Source organism: Anoplopoma fimbria, chromosome 2 (genome assembly GCF_027596085.1).
Source record: "Anoplopoma fimbria isolate UVic2021 breed Golden Eagle Sablefish chromosome 2, Afim_UVic_2022, whole genome shotgun sequence".
Classification (NCBI taxonomy): domain Eukaryota; kingdom Metazoa; phylum Chordata; class Actinopteri; order Perciformes; family Anoplopomatidae; genus Anoplopoma; species Anoplopoma fimbria.
The window spans coordinates 22205642-22222485 of record NC_072450.1 but is presented as its reverse complement, the minus strand read 5'-3'; the positions used below and the strand labels follow the sequence as shown (position 1 = coordinate 22222485).

Here is a 16844-nt window from a genome sequence, read left to right as displayed (position 1 = left end):
TCAGTGCAACCACATGAAATGTAGCATATCTATCAATACAGTGTAGTTGAGAAGTTCACTGATTGCTTTCCATCTACAAGGTCACCTATGAAATGTCTTGTGCTACATTCATCTCGACCAGATCAAGATATTATTTCTCTTATCACGCCCCAGATGTTAGTTTCATGGCTCAGCAGGCGTAAGGTGGCGGTTTCTCAAAGGGGCTGTAGGCGGATCCGTAGAGGGCTGGAGCGTTGGGTGTCAGCATGTAGCCCCCTGGTTCCTGGGTGGCTCCCTGAGGCTGAGTCTGAGAGGGCTGCTGGCTCTGGTTCTCCTCAGACAGGCAGGAGTTAGAGGCTGTACCTCCCTCAGGGACCATCTGGGGAGTAGCAGGGGGCTGATAGTTGCTGTTATGCTGTGGGAGAGGGGAAGAGACAGGGAGTGGCAGCTTGCACCGGTATGTGGAAGAAGAAGCCAAAGATACCTAAATTCATTTCTGACAGTTTTATGTGAGGCATGGTTTTTATCATCCTCTGGTAGCAGAAACAGGTGTATTAGCAAATATTTGAAATTCTCTAATTCTGTGAGAGAAACTTCAGCCAAAATCACCATAATATGAGTAAAACTATGCCTCTGCTAATTAGTGATTGGATTGCTTATTTAAATTAAATTAAATTTAAATTATAGTCACGGTTTACTTTATAGCGTCAATCAGAATACCCTTTTTTAACAGGATCTTGGATGACCCTCATCACAAAAAATGATCCCATGAAACAAAACCAGAAGAAGAATCTACAGACATGCAGTGACTCTGTAAAACTGTATTTAGGTACAGTAGCAGTGCTTTGAGTTAAATGCTAACCTCAGTCAGCATGCTAACATAATGGCATTGGTAGTATGCTGATGTTTAGCAAGTAGTTGCTTAGGTTAGTGTGTTAGCATACTAATGTTTGGAATTATGGCTGATGGGCTGATAGTTTTGCATGTATTTGATCATAAACCAAAGAATTGGACAAATTAAAATTTTGACTTGATGGTTGCAATAGATGAAAAGTTACAGGATTAAGAAAGCCATAACGTCATCCTGAGTGGAGAATGAATGTTAGCACTAAATGTCATGGTGATTCATACAATAGTTTTTGTGACCTTTCGCTGAAAGCCACATATATATGTCCTTTTCATGATCACCAAACTCACCAAACTCTGTGAGGTTCATCCTCTGGGCACCATGAATGTCAAAATGTCATAGTAATCCATCAAATAATTGTAGAGATATTTCAATGTAAACCAAAGTGATGGACACAACTGTTTTAAAAAATCATCTTTATGTAATGAAGAAACAGGGTTCATCCCTCAGTAGATGTGTAGCAGTAAGATTTTTGTGGTTTTAGTGAGGTTTTGCAGGTATCCCTCTTAGGAATGTGACCTGGCAGCAGAGCAGATTAATAGTTTTCAGTCTGGTCAGGTGCTTTGATGTTAGAATAAAACAGCTGTGCTAGTTCAGCAAAAATAAATGTGATCCAGTGCTGCTGCACATCTGGTTTCCAAACCAATACACTGGAATGGAAGATTGACCTTTTTTTTTACAGCAGACATTTTGACTTGTCATATTAAGAAAAGCAAAAATAACATTAACAATGGCTCAGTTATATTCAAGTGTCCAAGTAAACAAACATGCACAATACCAGGACCCTTATCCACAGCTGTGCTTTTCCTTCAGTGTTATGGACATTTGTCTTCTGTGAAAAGCACCTTTTATTGTTTTTTTTATTTGTGTTGTACCTGCATGCTTATTGGATAGTTGGGGTAGGCGGGCAGAGTTTGTCCTGAAGGGCAGAAGCCAGGGTAGGTGACCATGTGCTGGGTGGGGTTGTACAGGATGTGGGGTGGCGGTGTTGGGCTGGCAGCGACCTGGGGAGTCGGCTTCTGCTGCAGGAGACAGTAAAAACGCTTTTGATTAAGACGGGAAATCATCAAATGAAGCTTGAAGGCAAATGTGGGTGAGCATGTCACATACCCATTATATAAGAGGTAACGAAGTATGATCATTACGTAAAATGAATAAGAGATCAGAGATATGTATGTCTGTGAAACATTGAATCATGGGAATATGAGTTATTAATTCTTTCATGTGTGAGCAGAAAATGTTTGAAAATGTACTAAGTGAGGCAGTGAAGAAAAAAAGATATATCTGCACACACATTAATCAATATTATATTTCAGACAAAGCTTTGGTCAAGGAACAGATCAAAAAAAGAAGGGGAAAATAGATGCATCATTTTTTTACAGTTTTGGTAAATCAGGAACTATGTTGATCAGATTCAGACAGAGCACAGTTCCACTTTCTGTGACAAATATAACCTTTATAGCTTTGGAACAAGCTGTAGTGAGCGAGTAACCATTAAAATAATGATGTACATATCCTGGAGCTTAGGATCCTATGATTTACACACAACAAACAGATGTTAGGGCTTTTACGATGTGCAGTGACTGCAAGCAATAAGGAAAGGTAAGTAGATTTAAGACACAAGTGTATTAAAAATCCTTTGTCACCGTCAATTTGTGAGAATTTTGAAAATGTATTTTCTTTGCCCTTCACTCCAAAGAGCACTTTTGTACTTCTTGTCTATAAAGTAAAGATGCACTCCTGCTCACCATGTCCTTGTACGCTCCGAGAATGGCGGCAGTGATGATGCCCAGGAACAGGCCGAGCACGTTGAGCACCACTGAGGCCCACAGCAGACGGTGCAGGTGGATCACATCCCAGCAGCCGCTGACCCCGGTGAACGCGTAGTACTGTGTGTGGAACTCTGTGCTGGAAGATGAAGAGAGCAGGAGTCAGTGCTAACAGTAAGAAGGTAAAGATTACTCTGGATATGCATTTTACTTATGGCCATACATCACAAAGCGTGTATACAAGAGGCCTTCACTACAGCAGACATTTTACTTCTCATAGCTAGAAAGGCTCTGATCTACTCTGTTCCATTTCAGCATCAGTCAGCAATGTCAGTGCGTCCGGTAATGCTTAATAGAGGGCCGCTCTTATTGATTTTATTAATAAAACCTTAAGGAAAACTACAGTCAAAGAAAATGTCTTGCCATGAAAAATAGGGCTTATGTATGACTATTTTTCACAGCTCATCACAGAATAAGTTTTGTCAAACCTTCCAGGGAGGGAAGAAAGCAAATAATTCCTCACACTGTCCATCACTTCATGACTTTATTAAGCCTCCCAGGCAGCCATTCTCCGGCCAATAACTGAGAACTGAGGTAGTTCCAAGCGGGGGGGAGTAAAGTGCTTACTCTTTGGTGTTTCGAGAGCTCATGGAAAACTCTCAACAACCTGGGTTTGAAAGTTGGCTGTGAAATGAGAACTTCTTCAATGCAAGAAAGTGCCAAAATCACAAGAGTGATTTATTTTTTCTGATGTTCACCCTCACACCAGTACGATTCAAGTATCTGCAATTACTGCTGAAGTGTACATGAATAAATTGCTGTTGCTTGGAAGTTAAAAGTTTGAATACAATGTGTGAAAATACTTTATCTCAAGTAAGGTGCACACACACACGGACACCTAAACAAATGCCAACAGCTGGTGGTCGTCTCACCTCGCACAGTTGTACAGGTAGCAGCAGTAGCAGGTGTTGCTCCTCAGCTTCAGCTTGCACGCTTTGTCAAACGAACGGCACGTCACCTGCAGCGTGAGAGGTCTGATGAGTTAAAGAGGCTCTCACAGCTTTTAATCATTTGTGATAAAAGTTTTATTAGCCTAATGAAAAGGGATACAACAGCCAGATAAGCAGGATCTTGGCAAACAGTTTGGACAAAGAAATGCATGACGTAACTGTCTATATGTCAGCATATCATTTCCAAAACTTCTATTTGCGAATAATTTTATGCAAAGTACCTAGATGCAGTTGTTGCCTAAATGCAGTAACATTGTTTGACCACTAGATGTCACAACACACTTTGTGGATTTTTTTATTTAAGCACAAAAAGGCTGCAAGAACACAGAATATAATCCTAAAGATTTACCTAAAATGAATTCTAAGCATAATTTACAACATTTAAAAGACATTAACTGAGACACAAAATGTTAAAGCTGTGATAGAGGTAGTTTGTACATGAATCACCTCAGTATAGTAGTTGTCGTAGGCGTAACCTGCTCCACTGGCGTAAAAGTCACACATGTCCTCCTGCAAGGGCCTTATGTCCTGTGTGTTAGAAAGATTAGAGAGAGAGAAGTGGCCGATTTGTTAAATACATAAGACAAAATGATGTGGAGACAGACAACCCTTATATAGGATGTATAAAAGAATCAACTTATTATACACCACAAATGTTATCTAAATGTCTTTCCGTTCTTTTTTTAGAGTTAATCTACATTATTTAATGGTTTCAATAATGATGCACTTTTTGCATGAACCCTGGTTTGTGTAATTCCGTCCATCCTGTTTCTGTGTCACTGCAGCAGTGAAGGTTTACAACATGCGCCTGCTGAAACCCGTCCACTGCGCTGAACTACAAACCCTACAGCATTAAACCTCAACGGGCTTTATATATTGTGAAAGGTAATATAATCATGTTCATTGTCCAAATCTTGAAGGTGCAATAAATTTGAATTTTACTGTCCAGTGAGCACAAAATCAATATATCTGCAGAGGGTTTGATAGCACCGTTGATCAATATCAGTGACTCAGTGGAAGCTTTTTAAACTGTCTCTGGTTCATACTCATTAAGATACTCATTAAAATTCATTAGGGTGATGTGACAAACTGAGGTGTTCATGTGTGCGTATCCAAAGACAGAGAACATCTCGGATATCCAGTAAGGAAGCAACAATGACCTTATTTGACCTCATTTTGCATTTTCTTTTCATTTCCTTTAGAACAAATGAAGGTTTTTGAACAAATTGAATTTGACATGTATTCATTTAGTCTGGGAGTTGTTCTAAAACTAGAGAGTTTATAATTGTCCTCTGATATGATGGGGGCAAATTATGTTAAACTGACTTATTCTGAATATGTTTAATGAGGCTTCTTGCGGCTCCTTCCTGTGAAAAGGAGAACGCAATACAGACATAATGTAAGATGAACACGTTTGTAGTTGGACGGAGAATAAAAGGGAGACAAATATCTTTGTGGAATTACTTTTAATTTGCTAATTTCTTTTTCAAATAACACCGTTTGTGTAGACATCCGACCATTGCAAGGATGTTTCCTGGTAATCAATTCTCACTGGAAATACAGTTGAAGATGTAATTTTGGGAGAGTATATGCATCTTCAGTTGTTGTTTGTGTTTTTGTGTAGTGTGTATTTGTTTGCATCTTATTACAGGAGTGTTCAGTGATTTAGAGAAAGGTGTATAACCTCTCGACACATTTAATCAGCCCTGCTAGGCCGGATGTTTCCCCAGCAGCTCTCTGCAGGTCGGGCACTGAGATTAGTTGGTCTAGTCTACATGTCTGGTGTAGTGATGGCGGCTACTGACAGTTCTGTCTGATTGCCTCTGTAAAGTTCCTGATCTCACTAATGTGTCTGTGCCAGTCTAAATATGTGTTTTTGTAAGCTGTGTCTCTGTTGAATTTAGTATGGATGATTACATTTGGTGTGTAAATGTGTGTTTGAGGGTTTGTTCAGACAAAAACAAACGTGCATTAGGTTTGTTTTTCTTACTTTTCAGTGCAGGCGTGTAAATACATGTGATACTTACGATGAACTCTGAAGCGATGATCCCGTCCACAATGGCACAGAAGAACGACGCAATGACTCCGAAGCTGATGAATATGATCGATGCCACCAGCTTAAAGAGATGAAGATGGTAAAGTCATTTTCCTGACATAATTGGTTCTTATTTATAAATGAATATGACAGAACTGGTATATAAAAAGGCAAAGTATATATTCTTATCATAAGCTTTACACACACACACAGCATGTGAGCTTTATGCATGTGTGTGTGTGTCCTGATTGGTCGCCTTCAGGGCCTGTGCTGCAGGACGATAAAGGAAATGTACGGCTACCTGCTCTGCCAACGCAGAGATGCTTTGTGGGTAAATTTATGGGCACAGAGGAGACGTACAGGACAAAGGGACGGCCTTTTGTACCAGCAAGGTCAAACTAATTCTCCCAACCTGAAACACACACACACACACACACACACACACACACACAAAAACACACACAATGTTTCTTATCTCCCACATTCACACAATCCTGCAAACTGACCCAATAATCTGATCACTGATTAATAACCTTTAATTTGGGACACACAACGCAGCATTTACTGTAAGACAAAGTACTTTTCTGATATTACACCCTCCCCCGCCCAGCCGACCCAGCTGGCTGATCACAGATGTCTGATCATGAACTTTATCACTGAGCATCGTTTACTGTCTGTTCAATCGCTCCTCCAGGACCGAACCTGCTGTATTGAAGCAGGAGATTAAAAACGCACTTTTTTTTTTTTTTTTCTAATGGTACGTGGTAGAAAGCCGTTGTCCCCACAAGCAATAATAATAAAAATATTTTATATATTTAAATATATATTATAATTATATATTATATATATATTTTATAATCTAGATATAATCTATTTAGCTAATGATGCTGCATTGACATTAGTGGGAGACTTTTCTGTTCCTTTCATTTAAGTTCTTTCTTTTTAAGAAACGTTATTAAATCCATGAAGACCTTTACTGGTAGAATTATGCTGACGAAGTAGCTCAAGTGATCATTATGTTTTTTTATATTTATTGTCTATTTGTCCCATAAACAACAAGAGTGCTTGTTTATGAAACTAAGAAAAATACTTTCCTGTTTATTTTCTGTTTGTATATTTATTTTTCTGATTTATTTCAACTGAAACTACAAAAACGAGATAGGAATATAAAATTTGCACCAAAAAGGATGAGAATCTTATATTTGGAGTCAATGGGCTTTTTCACTAATACATTTGTCATAGTAAGAAAATCACAGATGTGAATAACAAAGTTAATGATGGCTGAATTCCATTTAGCTGCATTACTATTGTTAAAACTAACACCCGTGTAACACCTTCTCTTTCAAGTTAGTATTAATTTAGTGCCAGCTCAGGCTGATCAATGTGTTGTGAGCAGGGTGAATTGTTAAAGGCCCAGAACACCTGCTCAGGTGTTTTCACTTAATCTGGCTGATTAAGAGGTTCAGGTTGATGTTGGGTCGAGCTGTGGTGGAAATTTTTTGAGGTTTTCAATTAACATGAACCAAAGGCTGAACTTAAGAATTGGTTTGTTTTTGTGGCAGCACGGGCTGAGAAACATTTAGTAAACATTCATTTAGTCTTTTTTCAGCTCTGAGTGATGCCAGAGACAGTCAGGTACGTTTTTAGATTGCATTGGGCCAACCAGCTTTTCAAAATATGTATGTTTTAGTCTGTAATGTTGGTGATGAGGTTGTTTTGACATGGCCAGGTTTACCCGTTTAGGGATAAAAAAATCTACTGTGGGACTCTTTACTGAAATGCTGGAATAATAGGTGTACTACCTGCCCTCGTGTTTTCAGTGCTTCATTTAGTTTATGGTTATTTGATTGAACACAACTTCATTTAAAAAATTGTACAACTTGTGAGCACAACATGAATTAAAATCAATTTCTTCTTTCTTTCTTTTAAAACAAGGCCCCTCTACAAAAAAAGACCTAATAATGCATTTTTAGTTAACCTCGTGGCCAAATATCTAGCTGTACATGTAAGAATAAGACAAGATGTGGTGAACGGATTAAATCAATGGAATTTTAAAATGAATATCCCTCAACAAAGTGAAATAATAGCCGCCTGAGAAAATCAGCTTTTTTTCTGGGTGGGTTTTATCTGCCTCTGGCCCAGACTCTCCACTTCATTAGCGGTTTAAATGACTCTGCTTTTATGGGCTGCGAGTGGGAGATGAGGCCAGTGGCAGAGACAATAGAGCCTGACAACTGCATTACTTCACATTACCTTAGCACCAGCTGCCAGCTCATAAAACACCTCAACACACTCTGTTCCAAAACCCCTGAATCTCCCTTGATACAACTGAAACAGAGAAAAAATCAAATGCTGTAAAAGATTTAAGACGTATGTGGTTTTCTGCTCTCAGGAGTTGAGTATGAGGAAGTATTAAAACAACCATTGGTGAAATGTAACTAAGTATAACTACTCAAGGACTGTACGTAACCACAGTTGTGCTTTACTCAATAATTTCCATTTTATTCTTTTACTCCATTACATTTAGAAATATTGTACTTTTTATTCCACTACATTTATATGATAGCTTTATTTACAAGTTACTAATTTTACTTAAAAAAAAGTAAAACACAGTTACAACTGTAAAATGCTATTTTGAGATAGTTAAAGTACATTTTCTGATATTACCTCTGTATTTTTACATCAGAGGGATTTTTAAATGAGGTGCTTTTACTTGTTTACTAGTAGACTAATGAAGTATTTTTATATCGTGGTATTGGGGCCATTTCTTACACCTGATAACTTTTTAAATCCATTGGAGGGCAGCAGAAACAAGTAGTGAACATAACATTGATATGTCATCACTTTTTAAGTTGATTTGGCAATCAGTTGCATATTTACAAATTCTGCTGCTGTGTAGCAACATTATTATTCATTTGAAGTTGTGTTTGTGTCCACCTGATGAATGTGAGAACAAAACTTCTTCTTTTAGCTCCGTTTTTGGTCTCTACCTGCCTCTGAGGGACATATCTAATCCTTTTGCTTCTAAATGCTCCGCTATGTTCACCAGCTAGTTGTTAACTGTTAAGTGCCTGCCTGCCGTTTGGTGATGAGCAGGTAGTGTACGGTGGGTTTTGGGGGCTTTTTCATTGAAAACAGCTGCTTTCTGATGCTGGAAATGAAGGAATGAGAGCAGTGAGAGTGAACGAAAACAAAACGTTGTTGGCTGGACAGCTAAAGAATGAGCTGGGATTCGTTATTAAGTTCTGTTAAGTTTATAAGAGCTTCAGATTCAGGTTATAATTCCTCGGGGGTTCATCATTGAAATAATTTGATACATTATAATAAATATCCATTTAGCCACTGAAGAACAGAGAAACACACCTGATGAAAGTTGTAGAGTAAAACATATCAGTGACGAAGAGATAAAAACACGAGGCTGAATTTTATGGCTCCACTTAAGATACCCATCAGGTTATGTAACTAAACTGGCTGACCGCTGCAAGGTCTTATTCCCCCTGCTCAGTGGTCCAGTGACCAATCACGACCGCAGCTGGACACACTGGTAATAAGAAACTTGTTGGGTAAAATACGGCCCTTTAAAATGTCCAACGTTCTGCTCTCCAAGCTGCAAGGTGACTGAAAGGACGACAGTCTGTGAGATACAGGCTGTTACTACAGAACAAAGAACATGAGCTACATGAAGCATTTAGTCATAAAGAAGCATATCAGGGCAGTGGAGCCGGTTTCAGGAGCTGCAGGGTCAGTGCAGATAGGAAGCAAGTTTACAGACAGAATTTCATGCTCCACCATCCTTTGACACATTTTCGAGGACAAGATAAGACAAAATGAAAAGTGTCTTTTCAAGTCATTAAGATTTTAAAAAGCTTTCCAAGCGGTATCAGTGAGCACAAATGTGTGTTTTACCTGCAACACGCGTGCACACATTCATGAAAAGGGTCTGGTCTTAGTGATCGGAGCAAAATGTCTTATAACACTAAAATCCAGAGATATAAAGTATACAGTAGATGTGAATCCCTGAGCTTAATTGATTAGTGTGTCTTAACATGTGCATTAAATCAGCGTCTGAATTAGTTACTCAGGTGCCACCAATCAAGTTATTTATTGCACTCTGATACAACGCTTATCATCAAGACTTAAAAGGCCCAATCAACTACTTACACAACATCAATATGCAGTTTATATGTGTTCGTACATACATGTTGTTTAGTCTTAGAAACATGTATTGTACATAAAACATGTCTATATGTTCATAATTCAGTGTAAGGGATGTGTAATCACCTTAAACATGGCAACAAATAGACACATCATATGATAAAGTCAACATAAACATCAAGTCAAATCAATATTCTAGATGATCTACTTGTGCTTTTGTTAAGCTTTTGCTTGTGTTTTATTGTTTATCGCTATTTCATTTTTTTATGTGGTATTTTTTTGTTGCTGTGTATTAGTTTATCATTGTAACGTAGCTATAATCCATTTTATTAGTATGGCTGCCCCCTGTAAAGCACTACAGTACATTACAATACATTTGAATTGCTCAATTGATGCAGTCAACTTCAACGAAGGTAGGAATTTAAAGTTGCTAATTTCTGGAATCAAAGCATGAAACATGTCTGTTTGTTTTTGTTTTTTCACATGTTTGGGTAGTGCAACCGGATAAATGAGACTTGGATTATACTGCACTAGTTGTGAACTGACGTTTTCATATAGTTTGGGTGTTGTTATTGTTGTTGATATTTACATTACTTTACAGATAATGAAGACTTTTCTTAGTTTTTAGATTCTCCGGCATGCGAGAAAATCAACGTTTTTCATAGAGAATTCAATGTAACAAGGGATGATGTCCAAATCGTGTTTGGGGGGTGATGTAATCATTTAAGCATACAGTCATAAAAGAGCACAAAAATATCAGGCTAATGGGTCCAGCAGTATGAAAGATTTGCTGTGGACAGACAGATACATTCACACTCACACACACATAGACACGACCAAACTCATAATCTCCCGCACGCTTATGCCTGGCTGAGATAGCAACATTATGCCCTCCATCTGCTGCTTTATGAGGACGGAGGAGCAAAGGCCTGTGAGATCCAGGAAGTAAGAGAGGAGCTCTCAGATGTCTGTGGCTTTGTCGGCTCGTCGGTTACAGTAGTTGTTCTTTAATGAGCAGCCTCGCTTTGCCAGCCAGCTCTCGAGTTACAGTGCTGAGCTTCAGACACAGGATGGGAAGAAGACACCTGTGTGAGAGGAACATTGTGCCACATGTGCCTCATAAGAGACATCGTAGACCACCGCTAGTGTGGCAGCGATCTCGTCATTAAAGTTTAAAGCACAGACCTGGGAGCCATGCTGGAGAGGCCGACCGATACAGCAGGTAGTGAATTTCTTTCTCGATGTCTTTCCCTCTCACATTTACAGCCACACACACACAATACGAGAAGTGAAATATAAGCAAGGACTCAAATGGAATGATGGAAAATATATTTTGTAGTCCTTATCTTTGTTAAATTATGCTTTATTTTGAGACTAGGATGGTTGTATTTACACAAACACACAGACACTTGTGTGAACAGCTATATGAGGGGTATCTGCGCAGTCCGGATTAGATCGGTACACTGAAGCGTAACGTAAGACAGCGACACCCTGGACGCCACATAAAAAATTCACAACACACACTGATATACGCGTCATGGTAACAGGCTCATCTCTAACATGCCAAGACAATATTTCTTTGTGCTCTGATAAGCCTGTTAAGTGTCTCTCGATGTCTGTAAAGTTTTAAACAGTTTTTTTGTCTGTTTAAGCTTTTTTTACTTTAACATATTGGGCAGTGCCTGCAGCAATCTCCAGCTGACACGTTTTAAAACATGTTGTGGCGGTGGTTTCTAACATACTGAACAGTGCCCGAAAGTTATTTATTGGAAATCTGGAGGTTTAAGCACTTAGCAGTTAAAATCAGTGTTCATTTTGTCAACAAAAATTTTCAGATTAGTATTTGTTGACGTCCTTTTGTTTTATGACAAAATCACACTGATAACGTAAATGAAAAAATTATGACAACAAAAATGTTGGCAAATGCTCTGTTCATTATGCCCAAAATAGCTCTGTTACGGAATATCAAGGGATGGACAAATGTCTGTGACCCATTAAAAATAACTGAATGATGAGCTAAATAACACTTGCACGCTATGCAAATAATGACGTCATCATGAACACTCTTACTCGCTGTCATTGTCGGACCTGTTGGTTTCTGAGGAGGTGTATCAAATAGAGAGGTGAAGTCCCGCCCCTTTCGGTGGACCACCATGAGAGGTCATTTCAGAAAATATATGTACTGTAGTTAACGGCGAGAGATTAGCGAGAGAGAATCATTTATTGATCCTGTTTGAATTGTGCCATGAATTACACATATTATGTTTGCAAATTAAAATCAAGAAAGTCACATTTTGTCATAAAACTGTTGTTGAAGTATAAGACTGTGAATACGCGTAATTATAAAGACTATACACCCAAAAGTAGCGTAAGTGATGTTCCGTACATGGATATACTCACAGAAACAATGTGTCTTGCTCCTTTGATCGCTGCCTGGCTGATAAAAAGAGTTGCTGGATAAAACACTTCAAGCTACATAATGTGACATTGTCGGTAGGGGCTACAATCTAAGAAGATATACTATTTGTAGAATTAGTTACCAGTCTGCAATAATGAAATGGAAAATGTGTAGGAACCGTGTCTTATAGAGAAATCTTTATAATCCTGGTTTCTTCTGCGTTAAAACCTGAAACTTTAACTTAGTCTTTCATTTATTTCTTCCTTTTAACTCTTTTTTTTTCTTTTTCAACAATATTTTAAGAAATATATAAAATATAATAAATGCCAATGGGGAATAGACATAAAAATATTCCAAAATAGTAATAAACGAAAAATGAGTCATTACCGTATTGTCATCAACTTCCCAACTTCAACTTTAAATGAGATAATAATTGGGCCAAATCACCAGTTGAAAAACAAGGACGGCCAGTCTGCTAAAGTTTCTGTGTCACTGGTGTCCTCTTTAGTCCTTGCTGGGTTTCATGTCCTGTGAATGTGATACTGACTTAAACGTTAGGGAACAGCTTCAGATTCAGATTGCCCCTGCCTCTTGATCACTTGCATTTCTCAGCCTCTTGACTGTAGCCACAAATGACACCAATTGGAGGACAGTTCATGGAGGTTTTCTACACCTTTTATTGTGTTTTATTTCTTTTAGAGCAGTCTAAAGTGGAGTTTCTGAATTTGTCCATTTACTTTGTTCACCAAGTTTAAAAATGTAAGAATTTTTAAAGAGTCGATAATCTTTTCAGACATGTCTTCAGTCTACCTGTATGTGTCTCTACTCTGTTGTACAGAGAGGCAATTTGAGGATGTTATACCTGTGTCCCCTTCTGAAATAATGTAGCTCTGTCAGTAACTGACCAATACTAATGCAATTTCCCCTCTTGTCATAGAAATCCAGAGCCAATCACATTCACTTCCCTCGACCACAAATCCAGTCACGTACTCTGACCCGGGCACAAGCACCAAGAACACATTACGGCCGCCTTCGGGTAATCAGATTTGCTTCTTGCTCATAATAGAGCAATTTCCTGTAAAACAGTTTAGTGAATTTGCAAAGTTGGTAACATAATCTTCAAATTAACTGTGTATATATGTCCCATATTCCAGGAACAATGCCTCATTTTTAGAAAAGAAATACTATGAAGCTTGAAAAGCTGACAAAAGCCTTGAGAGGGAAAAAATAAAAGGCTACACACAACTCGAGCTGTCGTTGTAAACAAAACAAAAAAGAGCCAATATTCACATTGAAAGCATTTGCCTGCTTTGCATAATACTTTTTTGGCCACTTGAGTGCCGCAGAACAAGCTAATAACACATATTTTCACCTTTATAACGTTGATAACGCGTACTTCTTAGCAAATGTGCACACACAGCAGATACAGAGCAACAATATCATTCATTTGAAGATTGGAAGTCCAATACCACTCCCCTTAAAGATCTATCTTGGTGTATTCCATCCTGTGTTTAACTGCTTAATGCACCACTTAGCTACCAGCTGTCGTCAAGTGAATAGAAAAGTACTTATAGCTGTTAAAGAATAAAACACCAAACATGCATGCAACAGTAAAACTTTTCTTGAAGTCCCGACTACAAAGTTTATATAGTTGAGGGGTCTAAATATAGATCATAAGGTGTTACATAAGATGGAATAATTTAATCACATTATAATGTGATTTTAAATGTGTTGCAACAACGACATGAAAGTCAGAGGAACAGACTCACCATGGGTCTGCGGTTCTCCACCAGGTGGATGCCAACAATACCCAGAAAAGCTCCAAAACTCAGCTGTAGGCACAAAGAGATCAAAGTGGAAGACATGATTGAAGAAAACACACACAATCTGACAATCATGTTTGAGGGTTGATGCCATTCATGCTTTCTCAGTGTCGGGACAAAAACATTTGAGGGTTTGAGGATGTGAGACATGAAGTTTCTGTCACTCACGGTGATGCCGGCGTAATATCCAGCGACAGGCACGTTGTCCGTGCGAGTAGCAGAGATCAGACCCACAGCCAGCACCACCAGAGCCAGAGCCAGCAGGGACACCGTCACCCACAGAGCAGTTTTCCTCCGACGCAGGTAGTGAGCTGAGGATGGATGACAGGAGGACCTCTTCATTTCGTCTAAACTCTCTGAATTACATACCTTTCTTAACCTTATCCAAAACTCCAACCTCCTTTTTTCTCCAGAAAAATGCACATATTCCAATAATTTCACCATACTTCATTTCTCTATTATTCTTTTGAGCAGTGGTGGAGAAGTCCAGACCATTTACTTAAGTAAAAGTACCAGTGCAACTATGTAAAGCAAGTAAAAATCCTGCATTCATATTCTCACAGAAGTAATTATCAAAATGTACTCAAAGATCCCAAAAACACAAGTACTTTAAGTACTCATATCTGGCTATTGTGGAGCAGTTATATATATAGTTGTCGGGTTTAATTTCCTGTATAAGAAGACATCTTATTGTATATGCTTGTTATTGGTATGGTGATCACAATTTTGAGTTTAAGTTAAAGTAGAAATGCATTTTAAGGCTACTTCAGTAAATACTTTCAAACTCAGGAGATGAACTATGCAAGAAGCACATTAAGTATTTCTAAAATAATCTTCTTTGGAGGACTTGTTACACAAAGACACTTTACCTTTTCATTGAATTTGTACACTAGACGAAAAACATGTTTTGAATAATGTCATAATTGTCATAATGATTTGAAGATGCTGCTGTATCCTGCAGCTTCATGCAGAGTCAGGTCAGAAGACCTCCGGATGAACCTAAACATGTCTTAGCCTACCTGCTGGATCCAGTACTTCTGCCGTTGTTCGCTGAGTTGTCCGCTGGCTTTCAGGCTGCTGCATTTTGCTTCAGTCCGGATGAAATATCTTAAGAAATGAAGAAAAGCTCAGCAGGCAGCTAAGAGACGCTTTAAGTGGCGTTTTTTTTTTTTTTAATTGTCCCTGTGGATTCAAAACAGTGTCATCATCTTCCACACGCGAAACGCTGCGAACAAGATGCTTTTTTTTTTTTTGTTATAGTTAAAACATCTTCTAAAACATCTGATAAAGAATAAGGCGGTTCATAATATTGATTGTTACAGCTGATTCTGAGCGCAGACGAGTTCAACTTTCCTTGAAGCCTGAGACAGAGAGACAGAGAGAGAGAGAGAGAGAGAGAGAGAGAGACCAATCAGCTCCCTGCATTCACCAAAGTGATCAATTATTGAATCATCTATCTTACATAAGTTTGATTCAGCTTTAATACAGGACTCGTGGTAAAATACTCGCAGTATATATGGCTAAACTCTTAGAATGATGTATACATATTTTCTTATTATGATAAAGGGAGTTTCTGGGTTTGTTTTAATGTGTACAGGCTGTTATATTTAAATAGTCATGATGCTGCAGCGTTGATGTGAGTTTACAGCGCCCTCAAATGGTCAATATTTGAAAAGCAAGTCTTCTGCCCATTTATACTATTATTCTGTGGGTTGTTTTTTTTTAAATATAAAACAAATATAACAACTAAATGTTTGATATTGTTGGGCACTACACGAAACCCTCAGCCTTAATATTTCCATTTACAATAGTGCTCTGGTATAACTAGTGATATTCTGATATCCCATTTGTGGTGATGATTCAGAGTGACAATGCCATGTGTTTAGTGTGTAAGTATTGTGTAAAGCTTAAAGCACTCAATAAGTTGATCTACAGAAAATTAATCAGCAAATATTTTGCTATTTGATTAGTCACTTACGTCATTGTTATAAACAGAAATGCTAAACGCTCCCCAGTTTTCAACCTCTAGTTGTAAGTATTCCCTGTTTTTTATTTTATATTTTATGATGGTAAAATTAATATTTTTAGTTTTTGGAAAGTTGATTGCACAAAACAAAACAAGGAATCCGATGACATCCTGTCGGACTTTTTGAAAATCTGTCAACAATCAAACGATAAACCAGGAAAAGAAATCTACAGCTTAATCGAAAAAAAGAAAGAGTGAATCATTGTGAACTGCTCTTAAATAAGTCAAAGCTTTTTTTCCCGTCCTTTCAAAGGCTAGAACATATACAGTTCTTAAATTATTGTTCAATGAAACATACTGGATTTTTATCTGTAAGAAAGTTCAACACACCGATTTGAAAAAAGTGTCTGCTTGTATCTGTATCTACATGTGTTGTTCTCCAGAAGAATGTAGCTTGGCTCAGCTGTAACGTGTCAGTCCCACACAAAACATGTTGATTTTAATGTCAATATATTTATTTAAATTCAATATAACATCTCTGCAGTAATGGATACAAGTTTATGTACAGGTCTGAAGCTTCAAACGTTTATAAGAGATTGGAGAAGCAAAAAGTGGAAAAATTGTGTTATAGGAAATAGAAATGCTCTTTCTTTTGCCTGCAGTTTACCCACACTGACACACACATGATTAATCTTTCATTTATGGAACAGTTATAAACAGACAGTTAGATAATGCAAAAAGAGTGTGACAAAAAGTAAAAGAATAGTATCCATCCACATAAACGCAACATGATTTTACAGTA

At 38.0% G+C, this 16844-nt stretch overlaps 1 protein-coding gene across 1 annotated transcript; it reads right to left on the bottom strand.

The window, feature by feature from the left end:
• Positions 1 to 169: 169 nt before the first annotated feature.
• On the bottom strand, positions 170 to 15159 carry LOC129106108 (transmembrane protein 255B). The gene is made up of 10 exons (XM_054617441.1): positions 15096 to 15159; positions 14245 to 14387; positions 14023 to 14085; positions 5693 to 5782; positions 4104 to 4193; positions 3887 to 3903; positions 3588 to 3689; positions 2635 to 2794; positions 1762 to 1908; positions 170 to 394 (listed from the first exon to the last, which is right to left on the bottom strand). The coding sequence occupies exons 1-10, from the start codon at positions 15157 to 15159 to the stop codon at positions 170 to 172; spliced, it is 1101 nt and encodes a 366-aa protein (XP_054473416.1).
• Between the last annotated feature and the right edge of the window lie 1685 nt (positions 15160 to 16844).

Coding starts and splice junctions, on each gene's coding strand:
- LOC129106108 (XM_054617441.1), bottom strand. CDS start 15,159: ATGCAGCAGCCTGAAAGCCAGCGGACAACTCAGCGAACAACGGCAGAA. Junction 14,388..15,095: donor AGAAGTACTGGATCCAGCAG/GTAGGCTAAGAC, acceptor ATCCATCCTCAG/CTCACTACCTGCGTCGGAGG. Junction 5,783..14,022: donor TGGAGAACCGCAGACCCATG/GTGAGTCTGTTC, acceptor CATCTCTTTAAG/CTGGTGGCATCGATCATATT.